The sequence below is a fragment of the Rattus norvegicus genome, chromosome 4, assembly GCF_021556685.1.
Source record: "Rattus norvegicus strain SHRSP/BbbUtx chromosome 4, alternate assembly SHRSP_T2T, whole genome shotgun sequence".
Lineage (NCBI taxonomy): Eukaryota > Metazoa > Chordata > Mammalia > Rodentia > Muridae > Rattus > Rattus norvegicus.
This window is the reverse complement of record NC_141537.1, coordinates 14,298,827-14,314,651: the sequence shown is the minus strand read 5'-3', so window position 1 is coordinate 14,314,651 and position 15,825 is coordinate 14,298,827. Positions and strand designations below refer to the sequence as shown.

Here is a 15,825-nt window from a genome sequence, read left to right as displayed (position 1 = left end):
TTTGGGTGTGTTGTACCTTCATTTTCATTAAATTCTAAAAAGTCTTTCTTTCTTTATTTCTTCCTTGACCAGGTTATCATTGAGTAGAGCATTATTCAACTTACACGTATATGTGGGCATTCTTTCCTTATTGTTATTGAAGACCAGCTTTAGCCCGTGGTGGTCTGATAGGACGCATGGGGTTATTTCTATCTTCCTGTATCTGTTGAGGCCTGTTTTGTGACTGATTTTATGGTCAATTTTGGAGAAAGTACCATGAGGTGGTGAGAAGAATGTATATCCTTTTGTTTTAGGATGGAATGTTCTATAAATATCTGTTAAGTCCATTTGGTTCATGATTTCTCTCAGTCTGTCTACATCTCTGTTTAATTTCTGTTTCCATGATCTGTCCGTTGATGAGAGTGGGGTGTTGAAATCTCCTACTATTATTGTGTGAGGTGCAATGTGTGCTTTGAACTTTAGTAAGGTTTCTTTTACGTATATAGGTGCCCTTGTATTTGGAGCATAGATATTTAGGATTGAGAGTTCATCTTGGTGGATTTTTCCTTTGATGAATATGAAGTGTCCTTCCTTATCTTTTTTGATGACTTTTGGTTGAAAGTCGATTTTATTTGATATTGGAATGGCTACTACAGCTTGCTTCTTCAGACCATTTGATTGGAAAGTGGTTTCCCATCCTTTCACTCTGAGGTAGTGTCTGTCTTTGTCTCTGAGGTATGTTTTATAGGCAGCAAAATGTTGGGTCCTCATTGCGTTTCCAATTTGTTAATCTATGTCTTTTTACTGGGGAATTGAGTCCATTGATGGTGAGAGATATTAAGGAATAGTGATTATTGCTTCCTGTTATTTTCATATGTGGAGGTGAGACTATGTTTGCGTGCTTCTCTTCTCTTTGTTTTGTTGCAAAACGATTAGTTTCTTGCTTCTAGGGTGTAGCTTGCCTCCTTGTGTTGGGCTTTGCCATTTATTATACTTTGTAGAGCTGGATTTGTAGAAAGATATTGTGTAAATTTGGTTTTGTCATGGAATATCTTGGTTTCATCTATGTTAATTGAGAGTTTTACTGGATACAGTAACCTGGGCTGGCATTTGTGTTCTCTTAGGGTCTGTATGACATCTGTCCAGGATCTGCTGGCTTTCATAGTCTCTGGTGGGAAGTCTGGTGTGATTCTGATAGGTCTGCCTTTATGTGTTACTTGACTTTTTTCCCTTACTGCTTTTAACATTCTTTCTTTGTTTTGTGCATTTGGTGTTTTGACTACCATGTGATGGGAGGAGTTTCTTTTCTAGCCTGATCTATTTCGAGTTCTGTAGGCTTCTTGTATGCCTATGGGTATCTCTTTCTTTAGGTTAGGGAAGTTTCCTTCTATGATTTCGTTGAAGATATTTACTGGCCCTTTAAGTTGGGAGTCTTCACTCTCTTCTATACCCATTATCCTTAGGTTTGATCTTCTCATTGAGTCTTGGATTTCTTGGATGTTTTGGGCTAGGAGCTTTCTGTGTTTTACATTATCTTTGACAGTTGTGTTGATGTTTTCTATGGAATCTTCTGCTTCTGAGATTCTCTCTTCTATCTTTTGTATTCTGATGGTGATGCTTGCATCAACGACTCCTTATCTCTTCCCTAGGTTTCCTATCTCCAAGGTTGTCTCCCTTTGTTTTCTTTATTGTTTCTATTTCCATTTTTAACTCCTGGATGGTTTTGTTCATTTCCTTCTCCTGTTTTGTTGTTTTTTCCAGTAGTTCTTTAAGGGATTTTTGTGTTTCCTCTTTAAGGGCGTCTAGTTGTTTACTTGTGTTGTCCTGCATTTCCTTAAGGGAAATGATGATCTTCTTAAAGTCGTCCATCATCATGATAAAATGTGATTTTAAATCTAGATCTTGCTTCTCTGGTGTGTTTGGATATCCAGTGTTTGCTTTGGTGGGAGAACTGGGCTCTGATCATGTCTTGGTGTCTGTTGCTTAGGTTCCTGCGCTTGCCTCTACCCATCGGGTTGTCTCTGGTGTTTGCTTGTCTTGCTGTTTCTGACAGTGGCTTGACCCTCCTGTAGGCCTCTGTGTCAGCACTCCTGTAGACCTGTTTTCCTGTTTTATTTCAGCCAGTTATGGGAACAGTGTTCTGCTCTCAGGCGTGTAGTCATTCCTGTCCGCAGGCTTTCAGCTTTCCCTGTGGGCAGGAACCAGAAAGGTCTTGCCCTTACTTCTCCTAGGTCCCTCTTGCATGGGGCACAGATGACACAAGGCGTTTTCCTCTTAAGTCAGGAATGTGGGCAGAGAATAGCCTCCTCTGGTTTCCCAGGGGTGTCTGCCCTTCTGAAGATCTAGCTCTCCCCCACAACAGAATTTGGGTGAAGGTAGCTGTTTAACTGGTTCAGTTCAGATCCGGGTGCAGTCTGGACTGTGGGGCTCCTGCAGCTTGACTGCTACTATCTTCCTCTTGGGCCAGGGATGTGGGCAAAGGTGGGCAGAAGTGGCAGTCTCTCCTGCCCTACAGTCTTAGGAGTGCCCGCACTTCTGGGTGATCAGCTCTCTCTCCCATGGGGTTTGGGAGCAGGGAGCTGTGAGCCGGGATCAGTGAGGTTCAGGCGCCAGCTAGAAACCAGAAGTGCCCGGTCCCAGAGGAATTCTGCCTTTGTGTGTCCTGAGTCCACCAGGCAGGTCACTTGGAGCAGAAAATTTGGTCTTACCTCTGGTCTCGGGCCTGAAGTAGCTCCTCAGAGCTGGCTTTCAGCTTTCCGTGAGGGCAGCAACCGGAAGGGCCCTGCCACTACTGCTTCTGGGTCCCTGTGCGCAGGGGGCCCAGATGGCACCTGGTGTTTTCCTCTAGAGTCAGCAATGTAGACAGAGAGTAGTCTCCTCTGGTTTCCCAGGAGTGTCTGCCCCTCTGAAGGTCTCTCATGTAAACTCTTAACTTGCATCAATTGACAGAGGCTGAAGCAAGGACAGTAAGATTTCTTGGGCAGCTATTCCTAAAAGCAATCCAGAAGTGTTCTGTTTCAGCCACTTTCCTCATCCACTCTGCAAGGGAGACAACACAGAGTTCCTTGACAGAGCAACTCGGTTTGGAAACGACTTAGGAGGCCTTTGGCATGGAGCCACAGGACCTGCAATCACTTTCTGCTTGGTTAGTTAAGGTCAGACTGACCCATGGGGTTATCAAAACATGGATTTGAACACACTCTTTGGATTTTACAATTCCAAGAAATTTAACCCAGCAAGCCCAAACCATCTGGTTCTTCCAGAGTTTGGCGTCGATTTAATAGCTATTCGGGATCGAGAGGATATCTTTTCCCAAGTGAGAGGATGAATCATCAGTGCTGGGAAAGCTGAAGGTGATTCTGTAACTGTTTTTGCAAGTCCACATGCTTTAGTCTTTAGCACACAAAAAGTCACACAGCGAAGGTGGAGGGTAGCCACAAGGCAAGGTTGACACCATTAGCTAACAAGCAGCTGCACTGCCTAGCTATGTTAGTCAAACTCTAAACTCATCAACATAAGCTTTTTCTCTGGTTCGGTGTGCCAACTGCCTGCATTTCACAGGAAGTGGTCCCTGCCAGCACTCCCACTAGCTCTGAGTTTGGCCAGCACTTTAACTGATAGTGTATGAGCCCTACCATCTGTCATGGAAGGAGTATTCCTTAATGAGAAAAAAATGATACCGAGGAAGTGATCGCAAAACAGAACCTGACTTGCTTTCATGAGTTGATGGAACTAGACCTAAAAACATGCATATTTCCCAGATAAGTTCAAATTGTATTTCCCAAATCACTGTTTGCAACTTTTCCTCCAAAATATTAGACAGTCTGTATGCATAAGTCTAAATTCATTTTAAAACTAACACATTCCAAAATTAAGGCTCAACTCATTTTTTTTTTGTTTAAATTCCCAAGAACTAGTTAGCCAGAGACCCCAAGTTAAATGCTATTTTTTTTTCGGAGCTGGGGACCGAACCCAAGGCCTTGCGCTTGCTAGGCAAGCGCTCTACCACTGAGCTAAATCCCCAACCCCTAAATGCTATTTTTTAAAAATGACTTTAAGGGGTTTTCTTGTTTTGTTTAATTTTTGATTTTGAGATAGGCTAAACTGGAAACTCACTATGTAGAAGAGGCTGTCCTCAGACTCACAGAGATCTGTCTGCCTCCAGCTCCTAAGATCAAAAGTATATGGCACCATGCCCAGCTAATAAATGATTTAAGAGGTAACTTTGCAACTCTGTTCTTTGAACAACATTAACAAACCCAGACGGTCAATATATTAGTGTCAAAAATTCATTCCCAACTTTCCACTATTATGTAAATCTATTCTTATTACCTGCCATTTTAATGAACATCCAATGCATAATTTACTTCACTGGGAAAATGTTGAGACTGTCTCCAAAAATACATCACACTTAGTGTTGTGTTAGGATTTAGAAACCTTAAATTGGGGTTGGGGATTTAGCTCAGTGGTAGAGCGCTTGCCTAGCAAGCACAAGGCCCTGGGTTCGATCCCCAGCTCCGAAAAAAAAGAAAAGAAAAAAAAAGAGAAACCTTAAATTATCCTAATGGGGATTTAGTAAATTTTTAAGTTAGCATAAATCTGAGGGCTTTCATTATAACATTTTCACACATATACATCATTATACATGTTTTCTTTCCTAATTTTCATTCCAGGGGCCCCAAGGTATGTGAGAGGCCCCCAGGACTCAATGGAGATAACTTCAGCCAAAATGCCCAACAGTGGAGAGGTGAAACCTCAAGGGACCACCTCAAGGGCCCCCAGATTAAAGGCTGTAGAACTGTCTGGACTGAAGGAAATCAAGGAGACATAACAGCCACCTGCACCACGAAATCTGCGCTTGACTTAGTTGCTAGAACATAATTGGGGAAACCAAGACAATAGAGCTAAGTCTGAGGAGCTCTCTGGCTGACTGTAAGAGAATGCCCTGGACTCAGTTCTTCAGGAAAAACAATTCTTTTTCTGCACCTGAAACTTTTCTCTATGTCTTAGATGATCCTGAGTAAAAATGTCCTAGAGAATGACAATGTTTAAAGCAACCACAATTTTAAAGTTGTAAAGATATTAGTATATAGAAGCGGACCTGTTTCAACACAGAAGGGAGAAGAAAAGCATGTGGTGGGAGGCTCTTACATTATAGGCAAAGAGGCATGAACATATTTGAAGGTCATCTGCGACATCTTAGAACAGGTACATAAACCTTAGCATGGTCCCCAATAAACCAGAAAATATTAGCAAAAACAAAAACATCTGGGGAAAAAACAGCTATATATGTGTCGACAGTGTAATATCACTCAGAAAAAAACATGAAAATGACATGACACAGAGAATCTATTAGGGCAAGAGTGATAGACTTCATTATCTAAAGCTTTAAATTCCCTGACATCAAAATACTCTAGAGGTGAAAGAAATAATGTTAAGTGTGATGGAGGGAAATATTCAAATACATTCTAGATAAAAGGTTACTGTTGCCAAAATAGACATAAAAACTATAACAAAGAAGTATAATTATAATAGAAAGACAGGACATGAGCAGATAATTTGCAAAGGAAGAAATTATAAGCAAACATACTTACCCTAACTCCGAGCTATGCTATTCAACAAACACCTACACACCTGGACTACTGCTTGGTCGGGTAGCACTGAAATGTCAAACACTATGCGCTTGTCCGTAACCCCGAAATCGGAGAAGCTTCCCTCAATGTTAATCGGTTTCTCCAAGGATAGCTTGAACTTCCATTTTTTCAACTGAAGTTCATGTTTTGTAATCTGCAATGAAAATATTTTAAAAATTCCATGGAATTGTCCTCATGGTCAAAGGCAACGACCCTAAGAAAGCACAGTGCATAACAGATTAGTACCTGCTCTACACCATGGACTGCCACTCTTGCCTCAGTGATAATTTTCCATGTGAACACATAAAACTCCCTGGACCATCTTAGTTATTATAGACCACCTCTATCAGTTGTCATAAGTATTGGCACAGGCCACCCCTGAAAGACCCGGTGTCGTCTCCTCTTATAGAGAGGAGGAGAACTGAGGGCCGCAGAGAGGAGATCCCAGCAGTGGAACCAATAGCATTTAGAGACACAGAAGGAATGGACTAGTGGGGAGATAACCGAAAGAGGAGGAGTCAAAGAACATATCTTAGAGCCCTGTCTGACTTACTGTTATGGCAAATCTCATTTGAACTGACACATTTCCTGAAGACTGTGTAACAAGAAAATGCTTCTGTGGGTTGATGAGTATTTTGCACACACCTCTCCCCAAACACACATACACAATACTAGTACGCAGTATTTAGAGTAGAATCTAAGGACAGGCACGTATTGGAGAGATCATATGGGAATGATCATACAGCGCTCATTTGCCTCTGTTCCCAGCCTGTGACTACCGCTCACCAATTGCAGAATGACTGTCCACCAATAGATTGTATAGCTGGGGAGCGGGGGTGGGGGTGGGTCTAATTCCTAAACAGTCAGTTAGCTGCAGTGTGTGAAGGATAATAATACATTGCTAATACGCACTGTGCAGCGACCAGAGCATGTCAAACATCAGGCTTAAGAGAACCCCATTTTTTTCTCAGAGACAATCAGCATAAGTAAAGGAAGAATGTTGGTTGTGCACAGTTGACTGTTCCACCGTTAGACCACCAATCATCAAGCAGAAGGCAGTGGCTGCAACACTAGCTTAGTAACAAAGTAATTGCAAGCATGCCACTAGAGCATGCAGTGGTACCCAAAGCAGACATATCTGGCTGGCAATGTTGAAATGGTTGTCCACACCTTTTCCTATGTCCACTCCTCGTCATTCTCAGATCTCTCTCTCTCTCTTTGGAATTACACACTCTTTTAACTCCCCAGGGACATGATTTATGGGCACACTGGATCCTTCAGACTATAAAAATACTTTGACCCTGAGCACTGCCATACAGCCCTTATGCCTAAGCATTTACAGTTCCTCAATCCTCTGTGACACTAAGATTTGCTACTGCCTACCTGCTAGGTAGTCTGGGACTTGTATCCTGATGTTCCTTTCCCCAAACTTAGGGGTGGTACCTGGTGAAGAACCATTGCCAATTCCAATGGAGGTTGAGATCCTACCCTTTCTTGTAGTCCTGGGTCTAACTGATGGCATCATCAGTGGTGTGCTGGGACTGATTACTTCTCTTTCTTATTTACCTTCTGTTTTCATCCAAAGTCATCCAGGATCTCCAACCACCCTTACCATCTACAGCCAAATAGACTCACTGGCCAGTGTAGTGCTACAAAATCAATAAGGATTGCATTTACTAACAGTCGAGAGAGGTGGTCTTTGGCTTTTCCCTTGGGAGGAATGTTGCTTTTAGGTCAACTAGGCGGGTATAGTAAAAGACAAGATTAGACAACTCCAGACAGAACTCCAAAACCAGCTCTATTCTGGCTAGTGGCTCTTTGACAGTCCAATATAAAATTGGATATCACCCTTCTCAGTGCTTCTCCTCCTTTTCTTAATTCTACTAGTTGTACCCTACCTTATAAACTTCCTTCTTGTCTAGATTTCATCAGCAACAGATAGGTCTGAAAGATTTCTAGGCACACTAGGCACACAGGATTACCCACCCCTAGCTATTGGGGGTGGTTGACTCCCGATAACACCCAGTCGATTTGCCCAAAGGACTTCCTCACTCGCATTCAGCAGGAAGCAGTCCAATGATAACACCACCCCCTTTCGCAACCCCTAGTCATCCATCAATAATAAACATGAACAGAATGGCACATGAGGCCAGGCCCCTTCCCTGAGACTTCCAAGGCCAGCTTCCACCCACAGAACATGCCCACTGCCCTAAAGACTAGACCCAGTCCCCCTACAGAGTTAAAAGCCTAAGCTCTGGACTTGAAATCCCACCAATCCCCACCCTGGAAAGCACCACCCACCCCAAGAAAACCTATATAAACCCTGTCTTCTGCCCAGTTCCTTGCTGCTTCTCACGTGAACAGAGGCGGCTGCCCTCCTAGGTAGACCTCGTGGGTGAGGTTTGTTGGGCGGTGTGACTCTGTGGTATTCCTTGGCTCCCAAGTGCCAGGATACCTTCCCTTGAGAGCTGTAACACTTACAGTGCCTTTATCAGTACACTTAAGCAAAAATATTGAAATGGTTTTTTTTTTCCTTCTTTAAAAAAAATAGCATCTAATAGCATACCAAGTCATCTTCTCTTTTTTTGCTCTTGTGCCTGGCTTTCTCCTTCCATTTTGCTAGGATAATTCTTTGTTTTTGCGTATAGAACAAATGGCGCAGTCGGAGCAGTGTAGCTGCAGGAAATGTGCATCACATGTAGTTAAAGCTATTTCCGAAAACACTATGAACTAATGTATCTGACAGTCTGTGTTTCATTTTAATCACACTAAAATTAGTTCCTTTTGATAACATTAGATAGTGCTCAAGGGAATTTTAAATATAAAAATATATAATATTTTAAATATGTAAATATCCCCTTTGGCCTTTGAAATTTAGATATAATAAACATATATAAACATATAAACAAATATACACATATTTCTTTTTTAGAGAAACAAACTAACCTTTTACAAAACTCATAGTTCTAAGCATTTCATAGAAACACCATCACCAGGTAGTATTCAGATCCAATGCCTTTGAATTATAAATTCTAGATCAAATAGATTGCCTGATACATGTTAATCCCAGGTCTAGAACTCAAACACAGGAGCCAGAGAAAACAAACAGGCTGGAGAGCAGACAAGCTCCTCATGTGCACCTGGCTGCACTGGCTACACCTGGCTGCACCTGGCTGCACTGGCTACACCTGGCTGCACCTGGCTGCACTGATTACATCTGGCTGCACTGGATACATTTGGTTATATGGGCTGCACCTGGCTGCACTGGCTGCACCTGGCTGCAGGCTCTCCAGTTTTCTCTCAGAAGTTGAGGTTCAGAGTTTGTTTTGGCTTTTTGTTTTGCTTCACCTTTCGACTAAAAATGGGTATCTGAATTGTGCGTGAATACTTTGGACATTTAAAGTTTGACAATTTTTTTATTTGAATGTTATGCAAACAGAACAAAGCACAGCAGCTAACAGTGTTCAGCATCACAGGTGAAAATTTAAAGCCTCATTTGTTTGTTGTTATACCTGCCAATGGGCTGGAACCTCACTGATCATAATTTTGTCCTAAAATCTAAGCTCTTTGAGAAGCCAGAACTCTTCTAGTTTAGTTAAGCTGTTGTTACCAGCTGAGACGTGAATCTGCAATCACGATGCCACATCTGTTGCGTTCTCATTCCTTCCGCTCATTTGCAGCTAAATGCTTTTTACTTGAGTTGTTACCTATGGAAATTGTGTTTCTGTACATGTAAATGCTAAGGTCAGTTTCAGTGTGTATCACTTAAATTGTAATGAGTATGAGGTTAAAACATCCTGGAAGGAAGGAGCACTTTATTCCTTTACAATACCTCATTTATATATCACTTAATATTACTAGATTATATTCTTCTAATTAGATTAGATTATTAGATTAAAATATTTCTTAGACATTTAAGACATTGTGCGACACAAGTGTACAATAAAATATTTAAATACTATAAATCTATGCTATTATTCATTCGTTTTACTGGTAGTACTTTGAGAATCATAGTTTTGGCTTACTATTGAAATTTTTGAGAATAATCAAACAAAATAAGTTTTTATGATTGAGAGTTAAATGAAACAAACGTACTTTGACTTGATGGTAGGGAAGGGGGAACGGTGTCAAAGAAAGTTTCATGTAAATGTAACTACTTGGGTCTTGTTAAGAGATTATGTAACTAAGAGATTATGTAACTTTGGGGGTTTATTTTCAATGTATAATAATGTGTGGATGCTTTCCCTGCATACATGACTGTGGAGCTTGGTTATGCCTGGTACCCATGGAGGTCAGCAGAGTGTATCCGATCCCTGTGACACTTGGGAGCTGTCATATGGGTGCTAAGAATTGAGCCCAGGTCCTCTGGAAGAGCAACTGGTGCTGTTAACTATCTGAGCCATCTCTCTGACCTGAAAAGATGATTTAAATTACAAGCAGGAATATAAATCTTGTCAGCATAGATCTAATATATAATTTAGAAATCTGTGATTGGTTGTTGTGAATTAGGGAGGCATAAGATGGCACAGGCCATACATATATAAGTAGACATGGGGTAAAGCCCCAAGGGTGTGAACTGCAGAAAAGAAACAGATGGGGAAAGAGAGTGGAGAGAGGGAAGGAAGGAGAGGGGAGGGAGGCCACGAGGTCCCACCTCAGTGAGGGTGAGAACCTCAGGAGATGAAGGCAAAGCAGAGATGAAATGGAGCCAGAGAGAAGGGGAAGGCTGGGGAAAGAAGAGTGTTGGGACAAGGGAGCAAGAAGCCACACATTGGGCAAGCAATGCTGAGAGACAAGAAGAACCCAGAAGGGCAGAGAAGACAGGAGGCTGGTTGGGGGTATCCACACTCTCTCAAGAGCTTGCAGTTCACTTGGATTTTGAAGAGTGTTAAATTATGTGAATATTACAACCACTTTGTGACAAGCTAGCCAGTCCCTAACACTTCATTAGGTTTATGAACTAAACTTTGAGGCAGAGACAGACCGCAAAGCTCAAAAGGAAATGATTCCAGCCGGCTCTGGTGACTTGTACCTGTAATCTCCGAATGCCAGGACTGAAACAGGAGAATTCTCCTAGGCCATCTTTGGCTACACAGTAAGACCTTGTACCAAGGGCAAGAGTGAGATCAATCCATTTTTCTGATTTGGCACAGCCATAGGTTTAAGTTTTGTATCCACAAAGCTATAACTGAAAGGCTGGAGTCCTCTGGCCCCGCTAAAATCCATGTGTGATGTCCATGCATCATAGAGAAATTTTTCTTTAAGCTTCTTCACATGGACATGGAAGGAGTCCTTACATGTGGGTAAGGACTGCAGACTTTCTGTGTCAATGTTGGTTTCTAATGAGTATATACCACTGGCTCTGTATTGTGAATAAGAGTTGGAAGTAATTGGGCCTGGTGGTACAGGTTTGTGATTTCAGCTACTGGGAGGCTAGGGGATTGCAAGTTCGAGGCCCACCTGGACAGCTTAGCAAGACTTTGTCTCACACTTAAAAACAAAAGGGAATCCATGGAGGAGGGCTCACTTAGTATGTACAGAGGCCTAGGTTCAGTACCACACCAAAAAGCTAACAGTAGATCCTTAGATCCTTACTTATATACAGTCGTGTGTGTGTGTGTGTGTGTGTGTGTGTGTTGTGTGTGTGTGTGTGCGTGCACGCACACAGATGATTTGATTTCTAACTCTGAGTATTTTCCATTGCGATAAAATATTTTAAAATTAATCTAGCAAAATCATTAGGTTGTTCTTGTGCTTTGTTTTGCTTTGTTTCACTCTGTTATGACAAGGTCTTACTCTACAGCCCAGTCTGGCCTTGAATCACTGCTCTGGCACGGTGTTCTGTGTGCTGGTAGGCATGTGCCACCACACCTAGCCGTGCGGCAAGTACTTTTAATTGATTCATCTAATAACAGTTCTCTAAACACTAAAATAACCTGTTCTCTAGGCATAGTTTTAACCATTAGTTCGTTTCGTTGACCCACTGCATAATTGAATACAAACACTAATTGCTATAGCATGGACATTTACCTATAAGCCTTTCTCTTCTCTTAACTGTGTAGGAGAACCAGCGATTAAAAATGTGTTTTTGGCATCTGAAATTGTCGTGGGCTATTGCCTTGTCCATTTTCTCAGCCATGATAGCCTCTTGATTTGCATGAGGTATTGCAATTTCCTTCCAAACGCTGCAGGCAAAAGATACAGAAAGACGTTATTTTCAAAACATTACTTTGAAACTAGGGTGATGTCTTAGTAAATAAATTAAGAGGAACGAGAAGTGAGATTGCTTTTAGTCTCTCAAAATTACACTAAGAAAAAAAAACTGTTAATTAGGGGTGCATCTTGAAGAACTCCTCATAGTTGAGGGGGGAGGGGTAAAATGCTATGTGGTGGTCATTCATTTCATTTTTCATAAAATAAACACACCTTGGGGTAGCATTATCGTCATAATTTCAATTTATGTAGAGAATACTCTTTAATGATGATTTAAAAAAATTAAAATAGGCCAGACAGTGGTGGCACTGTCCCGGGCCTTTAACTCTGGAGGCAGAGGCAGGTGGACCTCTATGAGTCTGAGGCTAGTCTGGTCTACATAGTGAGTTTTAGCTGGGGCTGCATAGGGAAACTCTGTTTTGAAAAAAAAAAAAATTAAAAAGGAATTTCAGCTCCCAAGCATATCCAACACCCAGCATTTTTGACATGTTGTATTTCAGAGAAGAGGTGTTGTTACTTAGTATAAGCCCAGGAGAATAGGGAGAACTTTCCTCTGCATGGATAGCAGCAGGGGTAGAGGAGAGAAGAAAAAGAAGTAACATGTGAAGACACGTTCTTACCCGAAGTGGCTCTTTACTAAATGGCCAGTGTAAAATGTGCATGCTTTTATCATCAACTCTGGAGTCATCTGAAATAAATAAGCAGTTGAACTGCACATTAGAAATAAATAGGACCAAGCCGGGTGGCGGTGGCGCACCTCTTTAATCTCAGCACTGGGGAGGTGGGGACTGGGGTCAGGGGGCGGGGCCCTGTGCATTTGAGGCCAACCTGTCTATGTGGTGAGTGCCGGGCAAGCCAGGACTACACTGGGAGACCCCGTCAAGAAAGAAGAGAGAAGTGGAAGAGAAGCCTCTGCAAGACTGACAAGGACATGGGACCCAAGCTGCCTCTGGGGAGAGAAGGGGAGGCATGAACACCATTTACATCTTCAGAAATTATGATATATACGTCTATCACCTATTTTTATTGAAATCATTCTTTTTTCATATATTTTTATAAATTCTTTGAAAACTCCATATGTGAAAACTCCACGTGTACAATGCCTTTTGACCACATTCACCCTCTGCATCTCCCACACTCCCTCCCAACGTCATGTGTACCCCCTTTTACACACCACTGACTCTAGCCCAGTTTGTGCTGCTCATACACGCATAGACGTGGAGCCAACCACTGGAACATGGCCAGCATACCAGGGACTATACCTCTAAAGAAAACCCCTCCTCACTGATGGAACAATGACTGGCTGGATCTTGCTCAGGTCTGATACAGGCAACCACCGCTTCGATGACTTCATGAGCAAATCAGATGTGTCTTGTCCAGGAGACACTGTTTCATCCGGTTCTTTCTCCACCTCTGACTCTTACAGTAGTACCCCGTACCCACTCTCCCCTTTTCTGCAAAGTTCCCTGAGTAGAGTCACACCTTTGAATGATCTTGTTACACCCCACTTATTTTATTTCAAGGTAAATAATTACGGTATTATTATTATCAGCTATGTTTATGAGCGTTTTATTGCAGAATTGAAGATTTGGTTCTGTTGGTAGACTGCTGGCCCAACATACACAAAGCCCTAGGTTCTAACCCCAGGGGTACATGTCTGAAACCCCCAATTCCCATAGTAGCGTATGCCTGTAATCCCAGCATTCAGGAGGTAGAGGCAGGAGGATCAGAGGTTCAGTATCGTTCCCAGCTACAACACAGGTTTAAAGCCAGCCTGAGCTACAGGAGACCTCAGCTCAAAAAGAAAAGAAAAAGCAGTTGTAGTCACTCGGTCACAGTCAAGATTGACTTTTACCTGTTGGTACTGTAAAACAATATTCTCTCCTCAAAAAAACAAAAGACCTCCTCTAAAACAAACAACAACCAAGAAAAAAAAAAGTAAGACTGCTTCACCCAGCAGGACTGAGAAAACCACAAAATAAGAGAAAATATAATTTTAAAAATTTAAGAGTTAGTAATTATCCAGTCTCTTTTGTTTGTTTGGTTGTTTGGTTGGTTAGTTGTTTGTTTGGTTGTTTGGTTGTTTGTTTGTTTGTTTGTTTGTTTGGTTGGTTGGTTGGTTATTTGGATGTTTGGTTGTTTGGCTGGCTGGCTGGCTGGCTGGCTGGTTGTTTTTTTTCCTAGACAGGATCTCACTGTGTAACTCTGGCTGTCCTGTAGTTCACTATGTAGAATAGGCTGCCCTTGAACACACAGAGATCCGCCTGCGGCTGCCTCCCAAGTGCTGGGATTACAAGTCTGTGTCACTACACTGCTCACCTCTATCCAGTCTCAAAAGAAAAGAAATACTATGGCAGATAGCAAGGTTCAGGATTTGGTTACTAACATTCCTATCTAGAGCACAGTACCTACCTCTCCCAGACCATTACAGCCAAGGCCTTAGGATCCTAGGGTTAACTTTATTCACATCTGTGAGACTATTCAAAGCCTGTGCTTCTTCCCATGTTAAATTTAGGTCTTTGTTTGATGCTCTGGTGATAGCACCATATTAAAAAGCTGTATATGTGGCTTGGTGACGGTGGCCCTCCCTTATATCACAGCACCCTGGGAGGCAGAGGCAGGAGGATCTCTGTTCAAGGCCAGTCTGGTCTACAGAGTGAGTTCCAGGACAGTCAGGACTACACAGAAAGAAATCATGTCTCAAAAAACAAAACAAAACAAAAGGCATATACAAAATTCTCAAAATGTAAATTTAAAAGATTCAATTTTAAAGCTGTAAATATGAATATATCTCTGGACATATTTAAGGAGAAAATTTATAGATTATTCTGTGCTCTCTCTCTCTCTCTCTCTCTCTGTGTGTGTGTGTGTGTGTGTGTGTGTGTGCATGCGTGTGTGTTTGTAAGAAGTTACAAAGGAGAGGAAAATAATATAATTTCTCATATTTTAAAGAAGACTAAAAATTACTAAAATGGTTACCTAAAGGGAGAGATAGATTAGAAAGATCTCAATTTTAATCCTGTATTTTGTAGTGTTATACATAACTGGAAAAGTATAATTATATCAAAGAGAAAATTAGATGACATTAACATTGAGCAGTAAGTACTTCTGGTAAATGGTATTACTTTCATTGAAACTACCTAATAGGATACATCCACCTTATGAACAAAAAACAATTATGTGATGTCTCTAATGTGAATTCAGTACACTTTAAAATATTTCTTTTCACGTGTCTTAAGTATCTGCCTGAATGCATGCCATGGGAGAGTTGGTGCACTTGGGAGCCAGAAGATGACGGTGTCAGATCCCCTGGAACTAGAATTACACACTTTTGTGAGTTGCCATATTGGTGCTAGGAATCCAAACCCGTGTCCTGAACAAGAGCCGTTGCCTACAGGACATTTAATCATTCAAGTTGTCAACTGTGAGCAGTAATTCTGATCATTGGTGATTAACTTTTATGTTAAAACCCAAAGGACTTATTTTTTTTCACCCTGGAGATTGAGTTTATTATTAGGCTGCTCATAGAGTCCTAGGTGTTACAGAGAGGACTGTAATAGGCCTAAGCAGCTACACACACCCAGGCATGCTAGCTGGCTTTCCCATCATAGCATAGATGGGGAGCCCCATTTGAATCCGTCACAGCCTACACACTCACAAGACCCCGAGGTCACAATGGAGCAGAAGTCCATTCAGATAGCTGGGAAGAGTGAGTACTGTGGAGAGCATCCAGTGGCCGCTCCCCAGTCCTCCTGAGAGGGAGTATGAACAGTCAACAAGCCGCAGCTGGACTCCAAGCACAGTGTTCCTGCGAGGGGCATCTGATCTCATGAAGCAGCAAGTGCTTGCTTCTAGTTTCACCTCTGGTCCTGAATAAGCACTGTGGTTGCTGGTCAACTTTCTGGAGGCTTCCCTGGTACTCCCAGGTGAGCAAGCTAGCTGGCTGTGTGCAAACTCTAGTAGGCTGGACCTGTGTAATTCTTTCCCAACAACAGCTCAA

General features: G+C 42.0%; 1 protein-coding gene across 3 annotated transcripts in view; it reads right to left on the bottom strand.

Annotated features, from left to right (window-relative positions):
* The window catches only part of Fbxl13 (F-box and leucine-rich repeat protein 13), a 180,381-nt gene that overhangs the window by 135,572 nt on the left and 28,984 nt on the right, over nt 1-15,825 (bottom strand). For all 3 annotated transcript variants that reach the window (XM_087655401.1, XM_087655402.1, NM_001103355.1), the window contains 4 exon segments: nt 12,446-12,513; nt 11,643-11,797; nt 8,179-8,288; nt 5,614-5,766 (listed from right to left, as the gene is read on the bottom strand). In XM_087655401.1, coding sequence (XP_087511527.1) covers nt 5,614-5,766; nt 8,179-8,288; nt 11,643-11,797; nt 12,446-12,513 — 486 coding nt within the window.